General features: G+C 40.5%; 1 protein-coding gene across 1 annotated transcript in view; it reads right to left on the bottom strand.

Moving 5' to 3' along the window:
• Positions 1-8,203, bottom strand: part of bmper (BMP binding endothelial regulator) — a 32,774-nt gene extending 24,571 nt beyond the window's left edge. Inside the window, exons 1-3 of the mRNA XM_005739183.1 lie at positions 7,850-8,203; positions 7,421-7,560; positions 1,848-1,933 (exon numbers count right to left, since the gene is read on the bottom strand). Coding sequence (XP_005739240.1) covers positions 1,848-1,933; positions 7,421-7,526 — 192 coding nt within the window. The 5' untranslated portion in view covers positions 7,527-7,560; positions 7,850-8,203. The remainder of the gene's footprint in view (positions 1-1,847; positions 1,934-7,420; positions 7,561-7,849) is intronic.
• Positions 8,204-16,086: the final 7,883 nt, after the last annotated feature.

The raw sequence follows: 16,086 nt of genomic DNA on the forward strand, positions 1-16,086 counted from the left end.
GTGTGTGTGTGTGTGTGTGTGTGTGTGTGTGTGTGTGTGTGTGTGTGTGTGTGCATATGCAGGGTGGCTTAAAGTAGAGATGAAAGGGCGGCCATTGCCTCCTGATGACTGATAGCATTCAGCAGGGCTTTGGCTGATGTCTGCCTGATAACACAGAGGACGGCTCAGTCAGTCTTTAGGCAGAGGGCAGCATTAGAGCAGCCAATCAGGAGCCAGTGAACAATCAAACATTAGCTGGGGCTTAATACTGTTTTAATGTTTTAATTCCTAGGAATCGTGCATTTAAAACCCAATTCATTCCCAATGTGGACATGACAATTTGGCTTAACGTAGACGTTAGCTTGATATGTACAGGTAAGAAAGTAGACCTGGTCTACTACTCTACTGCCCTCCTTCTGTGACCAGCATGGTTGCTTTCACATTTACTTTTTTATAAATTTGCCTACTTAATTAAATGCATTGAGACCCATCAGTAAGCCACTAGTGGACACGGCCTACCATCAGGCGACTCATACAAAATCGCTATTTTCGGAAATATGCTTATAACCTTTTGTAAAGATCAATAAAATACTGCAGACTGCTTGCCAGCTTCATGGTGAAACGACATCATGAGGTAAATACACTTGACCAAAAAACGTTTGTGAGTTTTTGAACAGACTAGAAAAAACAAAGAGCAGCATGATGATCCATGATTTGTTACTGCTGGACACTGCCAGGCTATGCTTATATTAAGCCAAGATCAATGGCCGCTGCTGTGGCTTTATATATAACAATACAAAAGCAGAACCAATTTTCCCATCAATTCCTAAATAATGAAATTAAATTATTCCTTTTTGTAACATGTCTATTGCAAAATCTAAACTGTAATATATTGCCCATCTGCAAGAGGCATGGTCCCGATTTTGGGCTTTAACTTCTAACCAATCATAAACTTGCATTTTTGTGAAGATAAATATAAAAAGGAATACACTGTGTGAAGCTTATGTAAACTAACAAATCGGCACAGACGCACACAACACGCCCTCGAGCTCACGCTTGCATGGTAAACTGTGTTCTGGTGGCTTTTAAAGAAATGTGAATGAATCTTTCTGCCGGTGTCAAAGCAGTGACACAGAAAGGATTTATTGGTCCATTCTCATTCTCTAAAACAAAAGGCTCTACAGCAGTAAAGGTTTGGAGAGGGTGCAGGGCAGGGGTCAAAGAGCACATGTTCCAGGAAAGAGTTGCCCCCTAACGTTTTGTTGGCTCATTTTAACAGCCAGACCGAGCCAAGACAGCGTGATGACAAGCATGAATGTTAAAATAAACAATCCCCACTTCATGTTTCACTGATATTTTGTCATAAATTTGAAGAAAATAGTAAAAATCGCATTATGAAGTGGTTTCCTGTACTTGCAAATGCAACTGCTTGCAATCCTCAGGTCATGTGAACAAAACATTATACACTGTGATAAAGAGGTTGACGCTTCAAACGTTTAATACTGCTAAAGTGTTTTAATCACAAAGTCGAACATCAAATCAAAGAACAGATCCATCAAATCTGACCTGAAACTTTGCCAGAAACTTGCGTTACAAAGTCCTGTCAGTCTGTTACAAATCTTTCACAACCTTCTGATAAGAAACACCTCTCAAAGCTCAATAATCAGCTTTACAAATACTCCTATCAGTGCTCAGAGAGGTCATTTTATCCATTCACTCTGAGTGGAAATCCTGTAGCAGCAATTACATGTCAAGGAGGCGAGAAAAAACAGCGAGGGCAGGGCGCCATGGCAGCCAGTGCCTCTCTATCATTAGACACACTGCGACCTCTGCAACATATCTGACAGCGACGAGAAGGTTAGTCTTACCAGACAGACGCATGTAATGCAGGGGTTGTCGGTGATGTTGGGGATGTGGAGAACCTCTCCTTCATTGTCACAGCTGGCCTCAGTACCTATAGAGGACAGGAGGAAGGTGAGATGTAGGAGAGTGAAAAACGATGATGATGATGATGATGTCACACAGGCTTGTATTAAATACTTTTGCACAACAAGCGATGCAAAGCAGAAAGAAGCTTGGATTTCTTCCATGCCAGTGTAGAGATATTTGATACGTCCTAAACTAACAATTTTTAAACATGCAACAATCAACATATAATAAATATTTAACATCTACATAAAGAAGCAGCCTAAAATACATAAATATACATAAATATCACTTTAAGTCTAATTTGTCTGTCCGGTTAAGAGCAGTGACATTATATAGATGAACCAACTGTTTCCAGTGCCTGTTACTTGCACTCGTGGGATGGAGCATGTCCATCTTCACCTTCATCTTTTTTTTTTCTTGTTTCTTGTTACACACTAAAGGTTTTGTAACTGTATCTTGCCCGACTCTGGTGGTATCGTGTTGACTAAATTTGTTCACAGACAGACATAAAAACACCTGCCACAGTATTCAAAACTGTCTTTGTTGGGTTTCTGCTACAGTAGATGTCTCCAGGACCACAATGATGTTGTGATGACAGACAGACTCATAAGAAAACAATGAAAACGATGTCAGCCATGCTAAAGAGACTGGTAAACATGAGTCAGTCGGTTTGTTACGAGTCCAATGTAATCTGAACCAACGACAGGAAACGACCCTAAATCCATGGGTTTATGGGTAGAAGAACACAGATGTCAACATCTCAGAGGCACCAGTTTCTGCTGCTTAGAGAGCTGTAGCAGCAAAAAACAAAAAGACTGATACTCGGCCGTTTGTTCATGCACTATATTTGTTTTGACTCTCTGAACTAAAACCTTCCTTCTTAATTACTTTAGAGCTGAATGGGTGTCATTGAGGTGAAGTTAAAGCCTGAGTGTGAAACGACTTCCTTCTTCCAGTAATTTGTCGTGCGTCTGCAGTATCTCCTCCATGGCTGAATGAACAGTTTCAGAACTTACAGTTCATCCAAAAAACTGTTTTCTAAATTGCACGATGATGAAAAGCATTCAAAACCCAAGAGTTTGAATGCTTTAACTAGAGACCATATTTCAGTGGTTTCACACCAGCTGCAGCAGTTCATGCACTAAATACAGAAATCTCATGGGCAATTACAAATCTCAGAGAATATGAAGGCATTAAATGAGGCCATTGTCCCTGTACTTCCAGCAATTAGTGGTCAAGTACTCGGCTACAACTATCTTCAAACTCTATCTTCATTTGGACCTCAAGTACACACGTGTGAAGTTTCATGACTGTACATTTGCGATACTATCACCTTGACAAAATCTATCCGCCCAAACATCTGAACAGCTGCCACAGGACTCATGGCCTCCTTCTGTATTGGTTTCTGCTGCCATAGGTCTCTTTAGGATCACGTCTTTCCATGAGATCGCTCACGGAAACGGACTGAATGAAAACCAGGCAAGCTGTTGTAGGTAAAGGCTCAGGACACTTTGATATTTTTGGTTGATCTGCTATCAGTGTGACCTCTGACTCCTGACTGTTTGGTTTGTTGCAATGTTGACAATTCAGGAATCTACCATCCCCTAAACGCCTTCCATGAAACAAAGCAATGTGCACGAGGCACAAATCTGCTCTACAGAAACAGATACTTTAGGGATTTTATCTGCTCATCACCCCATTGAATTTACTACCTACCAACCTATTTCCAAATGCAAAAAATCCCCCATCAGTACCAAGTTTTTGTGATTAAAGATTATATTATAAATCCTAGTTTCCTGTGGAGCATTTCCCCGCTCTGTGAAAGCCTCACCTGGATGCTATTGCAGTTAAATCACTGCAGCAGCTCTGTGCTGCTCTTTATTGGATTTGGGAATGTTTACATTACCTGAGTTAGTGTTGCGCTTGCCAAACACATCGGTTACAAGCAATTTAGCTAAGTTATAGAAAGACAAAACAGGTTATGTTAACAATTAGACATCTTTTCTTGCACACTGTGATAAAGGGACTAAGCAGTTCTAGTTTTCTCCCTAAATACACTGAATTTAGCGACAGTCCTTTACCTTTTTTTTACCATGAAGTCCGGCCATCATAAACAAATATAAAGACTTTTTGCAAGATTTTTGTCCCCAAAATAAGCTGACTAGATACATCCGATAAACTCTGCTGGCGACAGGTGTCATTTCACTTTGGGAAAAAAAAGATTTTGATGGTTGCTGGTAAAGAAAAAGAGCTTATGTGTTCCCCTGGCTAAAATCAAGCACCCAATAAGACCAAAATGACACTGAATTTTAAACCCACTATCACTGTAACTTAAATATGGAGCATGATTGAATGAAAAGGCTGAAGGCTGTAGCAACGGTAACATCAGCTCATGTCTGAAGTCATAAAGATCTTAGCAATGTTTATATCAGGCTTGTAATGCAGTAAACTTAGATTCCACGCTGCAACAATAGTTCCTTATAGCAGCGAGTCATGCCGTCTGTTTTTGTCCCTCTGAGTTCAGCAGTAAACCAGCCTGAGCCTGTGGATTCGGGCAGAGCAGACAAACCCTACCGACTCCGCCACTATAAAATTTACAACCTTTCGAGTGTAATTAAACTGGTGGACCTATAAGTGTCGGGGGGTGAGGGATGGAAGGGAAAAGGGGTGTAGGCGGGTGGGGGTCCCAAGCCTTTTTTTACAGTGCCAAAAAACCCAAACTCTCATTTTCCAGCTGCTAGATTTGCCTCATATCCCAGCACTGTCAATATAGACATTATAACTGATGCATTTATATAGTTCCTCTCTATTTCAACCCTCTGCCAAGTGCTGCAAGTAAAAGGCAGATGAAGTAGTTCAGAAAGCCATTAATAGTGCCGGAGCTCAAGTTGACTCAGATCTGTGACCTGTCTTCCCTCAGAGATCACTCTCTGACTCTGATCGGCAAATCGGCAAAAACACCACAGCTGAGATTAAAATCTAATAAATCTTTTGTTTGAATTGACAGAGAGACTGCTAAATGTCAAACGTATCTATATTAACCCTTTCAGCTCCTTGACAAACAATTTCACACGCTGTTGCTACTTGCTCTGTAAAATCTCTCTAATTAGCTTTAACTGTGAATGTACTGCACGTTGTTATACAAACAAAAAATAAAACTAATGCATTAAAGTAATTTCAGGCACAGCAGGTGGAGCAAATGTTAACTGCTTCATATACTGTCAGGTGGTTTCATCTAATAAATCTTACAAGCATCATGTTTTCTGTCTGTTTTGTGTGTTGAAATAAATCCTGTCAAATAAATGTGGCAGTTTTCCACTTGAAATAAAAAATGAAAACACTAAAATATATTAAATGAATCTACCTTATTCCATCATGTTTCTGAAGAGCTGGGCCTTTTTGGTAATGCAGGCAACTTGGTGGGACTTTAAGACTTATGAAACATAATAAACATTTATAACTGAGTTTTGTTAACCTTGAAAAAAAATTGCCAGCAAATACACATTCATGCAATTTTGGAGAAACGGTTCTCAGACTAATCCGCGAAATATCGGTCTAATAAATAATAATTATAATTATATTTGACTCAAAGGTTTTCTCCAGACAATTAAGTCACTAGCCTCACTTACATGTCAATGCATAGCAATGCAGGACTCATATAAGTATCATTAACAGTTCTGATTCAGTAAATGTTTGCAAAAAAAATGTAACAAGTGCTGCGAAGTGGATTTAAACACGTTCTACTGTGGCTGTGGACACTCTAGTGGTCAGGATGACCTCTGAAGCGGCTGCTCCACCTGCTGCACTGACGCGTTCAACCATATGACTGCAAGACCTCAAACAGCTCAGAAACTCCTGGTCTGTGGTTCAGCAGACAATAGGCAGATGATACAGCGCGTGTTTGCGATGCCAGGTGGGGGAATCTGATCTGCTGGGATCGTAATGGTGCAGATGATAAAGAGGCTGTTGGTTCTCAGGGGTTTCTCACGCTGTTTTATGTCAAACAGATACACTAGGGATACCCATCTGGTACACGTTTTGTCCCTGATCTGGTTCTCATCTATCCGGGTTTGCTTCAGGAAAATAAGATAACTGCTAAGAGAGGGGGATCCCTAAAACCAGAACTCGTTCTTATCAGGACCGCAGCGGATGTGCATAAAGTAATTTATGGCGCTCCTTGTTATGTTGAGGTCTGTATTAGTGTTTCAAGCTGAAGTAAAACGTCTGCTCTAAATCACATTTTCTCCTTTAATTAATCAATTTATGATGGCATTAATCCACTGTGGCCATGGCAACACTACCAATGACCTGGAGGACACAGTAGGAAAATAAATGATCATTATCAAATGCCAGGTTAGGTCAGTAAAAGCAGGTCAGCAGCAGAAGTCTCGTGCTTCACAAAGCTGTTTACCCAGTGATAAGACGCACACACGCCGGGCTGACTGGCTGAGGAGCCCGGCCAGCGCGCACCACCACATCCACCTTTCATTCACTCCACTTCTATTTTTCTCACACTTCAACGGCGCTGTAGGGCAAACAACCGATATCCTATGATGCAATCTGGCTGTCAAAAGAGGGTGAGCAAGCCGGGGAGAGAGCGCGCGTTTAGCCCCAAACAGGGAGGCCGCTCAGAAGGGAGGACAGAGTGCTGTTAAATTAGAGCTGGTTAAGGAAAGTGGTTTTCACTTTACAGCCTGCTTGTAACTAAAACTGGGTTAATTACAACCCAAAGTGACACAAATATCAATTTGAGTTAAAGTCACTTATAATTCTACGCAGACCTTGTATCATAATGATCCGAATCATCGTGTAATTTTTGTAAGTTTGGTGTAAATCACTTTGATATTGGCTCATCGTGATAGCTATGACAGAAAACCACTTCCTGCAAATAACAAGGTCTGCTGCAAACTACAAGCATGCCAGGCTGGACTTGCTGTTTGATATTATCTCTACGGCTTCAAATAGAAGCACAAGCGTATTCCCCGCAGGGTGGCACAGAGAGGATAATCCCCGGTGAAGTTTATAATCGCGTGATAGACTTTCCCGTAAAAAGCCCAGATAAACGTTGCTTGTTCGAGAGAGAAAAATAACTAAAAACAAAATCTGTAAATACTATTTTCTAAAAAAAAACAACTTTAAAATATGCACATTTTGGTGAGCTTAAAAAACAAAATAATTTACGGTGATGCTAAGGAAGGGTTAGGAAAATGGGTAATAAAACGGGTAAAATAAAACCGCTTTTCATCCTTTTCTGTTTCCTTGTGAAACAAACTGAAGGTTATCATCAGCGCTTCCTGAACCCTTCCCTGCGCTGCCCCACATTACTGGTCATCAGATATATAGAAGCTGGAGTGACTTTGGTTTGGTGCGCTACTCTTGGAAGAGTAAAAAAAGACCGAAGGAGCAAGGAGACGCGGCAGCAGACTAAATAACCAGGGGTTTGGGTAGATTTTTACGCACGGAGGGAGTTGTGATGTGTTATTATGAAGCCTTATGATCCCTTTAATCTTACCTGTAATTAGCGGAGAGGAAGACTGGGGCGTTTGGAGCAGCAGCAAAAAGCAAAAGAAAAACCTACAGGTGGACCAGGAGGGAGGGTTCAACCAGCGGAACAACATCCTCGGGTTTGCTCCAGGAAGAAGAATCAAAGAGCTTGGGGGGGAAATGAAGGGATAAATAAAATCAATCCAAAGGAAAACAATGAAGATAAAAATTCCACAATCAAAGCTAATCTCGAAAACTTCTGGTCTGCATGTCAACCAGGAGAGAAAATCTCCTCAGTTTGTCAGTTTGAGCTGAAATGCGAAGTGGCAATCAGCCAGACGCGCGGTGATTACAGTGATATTAAAATGACAAAGACGCGCCGGCAAGCAGGAGACAGCTGTGCCGCGCACGCCCTGCGGAAAAAAACACAGTCTGCGAACGAATTGAAATTATTTACATAGAGAAGCAGTCTCAGATTTTGCAGACGTGAATATCCTGAGAGGAACGGCGAGCTGTGAGTTGTTAAAATGACTTTTGCTCCACTCCGACTGTCAGAAGAGTCCAGACCGAAGTGTCCGAGGTAAATGCAGCTCTGGTGTACACGTGCACATTTATATCAACAGGAGAGTTTAAAACTCAAACGTCTTCCAGCCAGCGAGTCAAATTTTTTTCCAGCAGTAGACTTGTCTTAATCTGCGCTCCCAATCCCAAAGTCCGCTTGTCACATGGATGCTCGATGCCGACTCTTTCGGGGCGGAGAAGCGGTCTGCAGCCTCTCTCTGGCTGAGCGGTGTAAATAGTCGACCTGCTTCTCCTCCTCCACCCCCGGTATTAAAGCGGACCTCTGGTGTCGGAGCGCACCACGGAGCCAGAAAGTCCTGCCTCCTCTGTGAAACCCGGACCTCCTCCCGTCTCCAGATCTCTCCAAAACTTCCTCCATACCCCCTAACCCAGACCCTCTCTGGTCCCCATATTCAGGTTTCCTGCTGTGACCCCCAAACCCTGGTCCTCCTGCTGCTACTACTTTAAAAATAAATAAATAAATAATTAAAATAATGAAAGCTACTACTTCTGTTTGACTGCTTCTGAGCGTTTGTGCAGCTAATGTAAATCTCCCCGTATCTCTCTCTCTCTCCCTGTGTGAGTGAGAGAGAAAGAGAGAGAGATAAAGTTACATTACCAACAAGCCAGGAGAGCTTTATGTCTCCACTCTGTAAGTTTATGGACTTAAAAAAGAAGAAAAACACTGGAGAAGAAAAAAGGAAAGGAAAGAGAGATGATGAAAAAAATCAAGTGCAACGTGTGTGTTTCTTGAAGAAGCCAGCTTTCTTCTAAAATGTCATTATTTAGCACACTCACAATTTCTAGCCTTTATTTCACTTAATCTCTCCTCGCTAAGTGGGTTATTGTGACACAAGGAGCAGAATTCCACAATGATTGACCTAATAAATGTATTGATAAATGAATATTAGAGGCAAGAAAAAAGGATTTATCTCCGTGACTGTTACTAGTAATTAATTACTTCCTATTTTATAGATTGTTATTGTGTCCTGTTTAGTGTAAAATTATGTCACCATGTTTACTTTAGGTCTGGACCTTTTTCCCCCTGTTTTGTCTTAGGCTCCTTAATCACAATGAAGGGGAATTTTAATGCTCTAGCATCACATCAGAGACAATATGTGTTTCAACAGCTTTCCTGTTACAACATGAAAGTCCTCACAGCACAAAGCTAACTACACAAAGAAATCCATTTCCCAGTCTGGTTATGAAGAACCTGACTGTCTTGCACATAGCCCAAAATTAATTCCAATCCAATAATTTTGAGATGAAGTGGAACATTGGTTGCAAGCTAGACCTTGCCCAGCAGTGATGGACCTCATTAACATTCTTATGACTGTACAGGAGCAAATCCGTGCAGCCAGATTCCAACATTTGGTTAAGAGGAGGAAGTACAGAAGTACAGGAGAAGTAAAATGTGTTACAGTACAAGATTAATCTCATATTAGAATGTTTACATTCTTTTATTTATATAATGTAGTTGAGCCTGCGCATATGTATGCTTTAGTTTTATGATCAAACTTCACGCCGATTCCAGGGGTGGGCAATAAACATTCCCAAAGGTACCACATGAGAAACTGAGACTGTCCCGTGGGGGCCACGCAAATAAGCTGAACTGCTCAGTATTAATTTTACTTCTTTAAAACTTTATTGGTGCAGTCCTCCACAACAGTCTCAGTTTCTCGTGTGGCCTCTTGAGGAAATATATTACACAGCCCTGAATTAAGCCATGCTGAAAATTAGTTTCTATCTCAATTAATTTCACAATAAACAAGTCCTGGTTCCTGACACAGGACTTTTAAGGCTCCATTAGTGGCTCTTGAAAGGGTCAAAGGTCCATAGTTGCCAAACTGGGGTCTGGTGGATTCTCTAGGGGAAACAAATGTAAGCATTATATTATGAGGAGCAAGCAAAGGATTTCTGGTTTTTGTTTCTTTCTGAGACTGTTTTCCATTAAAAAATGCACATTAACATTTTATTCAGTTTTCACACCCATATGTTTACGATCGAATGATTTCGCCCTCTAGTGGCCATACTAACAATAGCCGTTGTTAGGAGGCTGCTGGGAGGATGTTGGGGTGGATTAATGGGCTGATGCTACTTGAAGTAAAGAGCATGCACAGTACCTTCTTATTTTAAGCATAACGATTCTCTCCACATCTCTTGACCATAGCATTGCCAAATTATATAAATACTTTCTAATGGTTTTGTTACTGTTTATTTTACAGCCCTATATCAATGGTTGCCTCCTGAAAAGTCCCCAAAAGAAGCAACAAACCACTGATGTGGTTGTTTAGGTTGTAAGATTAGTTCTGTTTTTTGCAAATTTTTGGAAACACCCCTTCCCTCCTTTGTGTCAGACTCAGCATGCTCCTTCACATCATAAACGTCTCTATATTCCCGCATTAAGTTCCCATAAATCTGCAGTCTGGAGTCAGCATTTCAAAGCCTCATGTGACAGATCAGGCAGGTTGCATGACAGTGTCTGTGCATGTGTGTGTCTGGCCTCTTTAAAGTGAAGCTCATCAGATGCTCAGACGGGGAGGAAAAGCAAGTCTTCAAAGAAATAATTAGGACCCACCCAGCTGCTCCAAATGTGCTGCTGCACACTGAAAACACACACCAGTGCAAGCAGAGCTGAGGTGTGCATCAGTCAAATGAGACAGAGAGGAAGAGAGTCCAAAGACTAAAGTGTGTGTTTGTGTGTGTGTTGCAGAGAGAAAAAAGGAAACTGTGCTTTTAAAAGTAAGCTTGTGAAAAAAAAAGCATGCTGCAAGTGTTAAAGAGATAAAGATCAAGACATAATGTGTGGCGAAAGACTTTATGTGGTTAAAAGAGAAAGAAAAAAGCACAGTGTGTTCAAATGAGACCATGAAAGGTCCTGTTAAAGGTAAAGACTGTTGCAGTGAGATTGAATTTCAGTAATATTAACCACTAGATGGCAACAGGGAGAAGAAGGGGGTCTACCTGATCTGACTGCAGATGGTCCTTTAATGATCATCCACACACAAACGCATAAACACACACACAGACTGAGGAAATGTTGGAGAAAGTCATGAAGGATGCTGCAGAACCCAAAGCAGGTGCTACTGGGACTCAAATATCAGCTATACTTTTCTTTAAAAACTATATAAATATATTGTCCCGTTTTATGGCATCAGTCCTGACTGACAAAAGTCTGTTATCCTGGCTTTTATTTTCTCCCTCTTTTTAATACAGGCTGCTTTGAATGAATTTCCCCAAGACTGATTAATCAAGTTGTGCTGAAGTGAAATTAAATGCTTCAGTTTTATAGAAGTCTGAAAGAGCTGTGGGATTAAAAACTGCTTCATACATCTTACAAACCTCATAATTTTTGTTAATTTGCTATTTTAATGTAACCACTCACAAACTCAGTGAAAATATCAACAAATGAGAAAATCAGATGTATACAGTATGTGTTCAAAAGCAAGGTGAGGAGACGAAAAGACATTTTCTTATGGTAGTTGGCTGGCTTGTGGACACAGGAGGTTTTCAGGGTGTGTGATGACCCTCCTGCATTCAAACGGCAGCCGGAGCCACAAAAGCCCCGAGGTTAAGGCCCCCCCTGCAGTCGGTAGGTCTGGCTCAGAGGCGAGGAGGTGACAATGACGATGTCAGGAATGCTCCTGGTCAGGATGTTGTCCAAAGTCACGCTTTCTCACATATAACAACACACTAGGGGACAAGGCACTATCTCACAACTGGAAATCTTCCATTGAGTGAACATGACCCAGAGGCAGCAGCACACATGATGCCCACTCACTCACTGTAAATTAACAACATGCACTTTTCACACACGGACAGATTTCACTGACCTTGTACTCGGGAGCTGGCTCGTTGCAGATGTTTTAATGTCCAGTCAAACTGTGTTGGATGTTTGCATCATTTGCTAGAGAAAAAAAAGAGAGAATGGATAGAATCTATCCACTGTAAGAATAACACGTGACAGCAATCAAAGCAGAAGGTTTTGAAACATTTCTGTCTGGTCCAACTGGTGTCATCAGAGAAAACAACAGTTTAAGCTACTTAATTATAAAACATGTCACCTTACAAAGTGGTACCTGTGAGATGGAATAGACAATGAAAAAAAAGATCCCACATTTAATATTTAAACCACCAACACGAGTCAGATGAATGAGTTGGATGTCGATGTTGCCAGTAGCGAAAATGTTGATGCTTCTTCCTGCAGCCATGGATCACAGCTGGCAGCACATAAGGTGGAGCTACACAATAAAACCCCAAATTGTGACATGAAGTTGTTGCATTTTACATCCTTGTAATGAACTAAACTGCAGATATTTAAGATGTTTATGGAGGCAGTTATGAACAGCCTCAGACGAACACCCTGGAAACTGTGTGTAAAGTGTAAATGCAAAATGGAGGGTTTGGTGCCTTGTATATTTCAAGATGTAACTAACAGCTCAAGCTGCTTATGTGAAGAAGTGAAGTGTTTTCCATGTATCATTCAGAGAGCAGGGAGGTATGTTTTTAGAGAGCTGCTGTACTAGTGCGGGAGCTCTGGGATCTATCACGCTGCGTACTCATCTGGTTTTACAACTTTCTTACGGGGAAGTCGGGCTACAAGCTAATCTCTTGGCATGTATCACTGCTGTCGGACAGAAGCCACATATCTGCAGAAAGGACATTCTGCAGGAAGGAAGCAAGGAATGCTGTTCTTACAGGTTTTAAGGGCCCAAAGGTCATGAAACTCACTTGGCAGATAATTGACTTTGTAAATTTCAGCTCAAGTTAGAAAAAGAAAAACAGTCAAATTGCAGTTGCGAGGAGGGGTTTTCCATGATTGCAGCAGAGATTAGTTTTCAGCTCATTACCTGCTGCTCTGGACCAGCACAGGAACACACACAGAAGCAAGGAACTGTGCTGTGATTTTTGCACAGTGGCCAAACAGCATTATTACAACTTTCTCATATCACGTGACTAACGCTGGCGCAAAAAGTATTTTTCCTCCAAGAGACAATAACACTGGACACTGGAACAGTAGTTGCTGTAAAATGGTGAACAAATCTTTGAGTGTATTACAAACCTCAGGAAATGACTTGTTTTATTATTTAAAAAAAAACAAAAAACACCCTTATCCATTCATAAGATTAACATTTGGAAAGTGTAGAAGAGACTTTATTTCATCCCATAGCTACAAAGCACATGATCAAAAGGGGATAAAATTGTGGAAGCAAGCAGAACAACTTGGTAGATTATGTTATCCAGCTCTCTTTATTACACCCATGACTGAGGGAGACCTTCACATGACAATGCCACTCAGCTGGGCCAAAAAGCATTACCTACAAAAACCATCATTATGAAAATACAAGTGCTGCTAGGGTCATTTGTGTGTTTTTAATCAATGCAGGCTTCACAGTGTAGTGGTTCACATATTTGCCTAACAAGCAAAAGATCCTGAAAGATGCTCTTCTCAACACGAGGACCGTCTTTTAATCCATGCAGGTTTCAAATATGTAAAGCATGTCTAGCATTTAGAAAAGGGAGACTTGCGGTTTTTGTTTTTAATACATCATAATAAGGTAAAGTTTAGAAGCCACACAGTGACTTGTGGAAATAGTCCATCAGGGGAAACAATGCTGCAGCAAACCTGGAAGCTGGATCAGACATTAAAGAGAGCAAACTATAATTAAAATGTGGGGATGTCGTCTTTGAGATCAGTTGAGAGTGGCTGTTTTTACATGTCAAAGGAAAAAAAACATAACGAGTAGGAATTCAAACCCAGCTGATGTGAGACAAAGTGAATTGCACACATTCAGCAACAGGTTTGTTTATGTGCAGGAGAAAATACCTGAAAGTACAGCCAAAAATTATTAAGCTTCACTATGAAAACAAGAACTGCCAGAGTGAAAGATAAGGCTCACAAGATGGTAGTGAGACCTGCTGTGATGTATGATTCAGAGTCAGTGGTACTGATAAAAAGATAGGAAGCTGAGCTGCAGGTGGCAGAATTGAAGATGTTAAGATTTCCACTGGGAGAGACCAGAATGGACAAGACTGGAAATGAGTACATCAGAGGGACAGCTCAGGTTCAACAGTCTGGAGACGAAGTTGGAAAGCCAAGGCTGAGATGGTTTGGAGATACTGGAGAAAGGATGGTGAATATGGGTAAAACAAGGAAGACCTCAGAGAAAATAATGGAGGTCGTGAAGGAGCACATGCAGAGGGTTGATGTGACAGAGGAGGATGCTGAGGTGAGATTGAAGCAGATGATCCACTCCTAAAGAGTGCAGCTAAAATAAGAAGTAGAGTGGTAGTTCTGAAGCTTGGAGACATACACGTATCATCCCACAACATTAAGAAATACTCACTTTGACCCTTATGATCTACCTAAACATCTCTGCAGGCCAAGCAACACCTTCTCCACGGCAACAGGGCTCCCTGACGGCTTCAACCTCTCCAATAAAGACAACCAACATTTAATATATTTTTATTTTTATGTTGCTTAACTAAAAGGGTCTTTCACATTTAGTTTTGGTTTCATATAACTTGCCAACGTGTCATGAAAACATGATATAGACAAATCAAATGATCAGAGAGATGCAAAGAAACTTGAATCCAAGTATAATTTCAGGGGGGACAAGATATTTTTCATAAAAGTTATTATTGGAGAAATTTTACAAACCTTTCACTCTGACTCATGACACTTGTATAAATTATGATTTTCAGTTTTTATTTCCCATGATCACAAAAATTAAAGTCAATGCCTACATTTTTTTTTAAGAGATAAAATTTGATTCGGTGTAATTCAGGGAATATTATTGCAATAAAAAAGTGTTTTTATAGCAAATATATTGAAGATGTTTGTATTGAATATCTGTAAATTTAAAACACTTTGTGCATTAAGTGATGAGTAGATAAATAAACATATTTATTTTAAATAATTTTATGGCAAAAATGGACACAAAGATGAATTCTTACAAAATGGAACAAATCATATCATAAATACTATTTTTTATTGTCCTTTCACATAAAAGACTGAAATGTGATAACATCACTTTGTGAAGTAAAAACACAATGTAGCTGCGTTACCAAGGAAAGATCATTTCTTGTAATTTTCCACTGGGATCAAAACACGGGATCAGTATTGTTCACACAAAAAAAGAAATCCGAGCTTAAGTTCCCCGTGGCAGAAATGAAATGTTGCTGACGCTTCAAATCTGCAGCGAGAGTAAAATGATGCGGCAATTATCTAATCCAGTTTGTTTACGCCTTAAACCCAGAGAGACAGAAATAAGCTTGGAAATAAAACCCCAGAAGAGACGTCTGCTCCTCAGTGTCTGAATCCCAACTCTGCGCTCTGTCCAAACTGCCACTGCGGCCCCGTTACACTTTGATTGTTGAAATATTGTTTGATGTTTTTAACAGTTGGGCGTGTGCAGCTACGTTTAGTGGTTCCTCACATCAGTGCTGATTTACTACAGGCGTGAAAGAGGGAAGAAGTTACTGATGAGGAAAAAAAACTAAATCTGGGAAAGTGTTTAAAACACATAAACACTAAGCAGAATGAAACAGAGAGAAATGGCAAAAGTAAAGAAAGGAGGAGGCAAGGAGACAGGAAGAAAAAGTGGGGACTAATTTGTTTTGTGTCGGAAAAACGAACCAAATGGTGGAACAGAAAGTAGCTTGGGCATCCAACAGACCTGGATTTGGCACAGGATCTTTTAGCTGTCTGTTCTACAGCAGCAGCCTTTTTTTTGGGAAATCTTTATTTTATCTTCAACCTTCGAGATGAATGCTGAGTTTGAAAAAGAGAATGAGCAGAAGAAAAAAAAGAACAGGACAGAATGAAAAAAGAACGCAAACTCATCCGAAACAATTACAGGCACACAAAAAATGCTCCAGATAAACACACTCCAGTGTGAGACTAACACGCTGACTACACATGTGACCGATTCTTGTGCAACATTCATTTCGCAGGAAGAGCTGAACTCTGTGTGACTAGTTAACCGATTTTGACATACAAAAATAAGTATTCCAAGAACCATAAATCAGAGGACGTGTAACATTTTCAAACACTCCTCGAACCTTATGAGATATTTTTCATCTGTCTCTTTAGTTGAGTTTAATCCATTTCTTTTGACCATTTCCATTTGT

Source organism: Pundamilia nyererei, unplaced genomic scaffold (genome assembly GCF_000239375.1).
Source record: "Pundamilia nyererei isolate P.nyererei 1_Seehausen unplaced genomic scaffold, PunNye1.0 scaffold00090, whole genome shotgun sequence".
In the NCBI taxonomy this organism is placed as follows: domain Eukaryota; kingdom Metazoa; phylum Chordata; class Actinopteri; order Cichliformes; family Cichlidae; genus Pundamilia; species Pundamilia nyererei.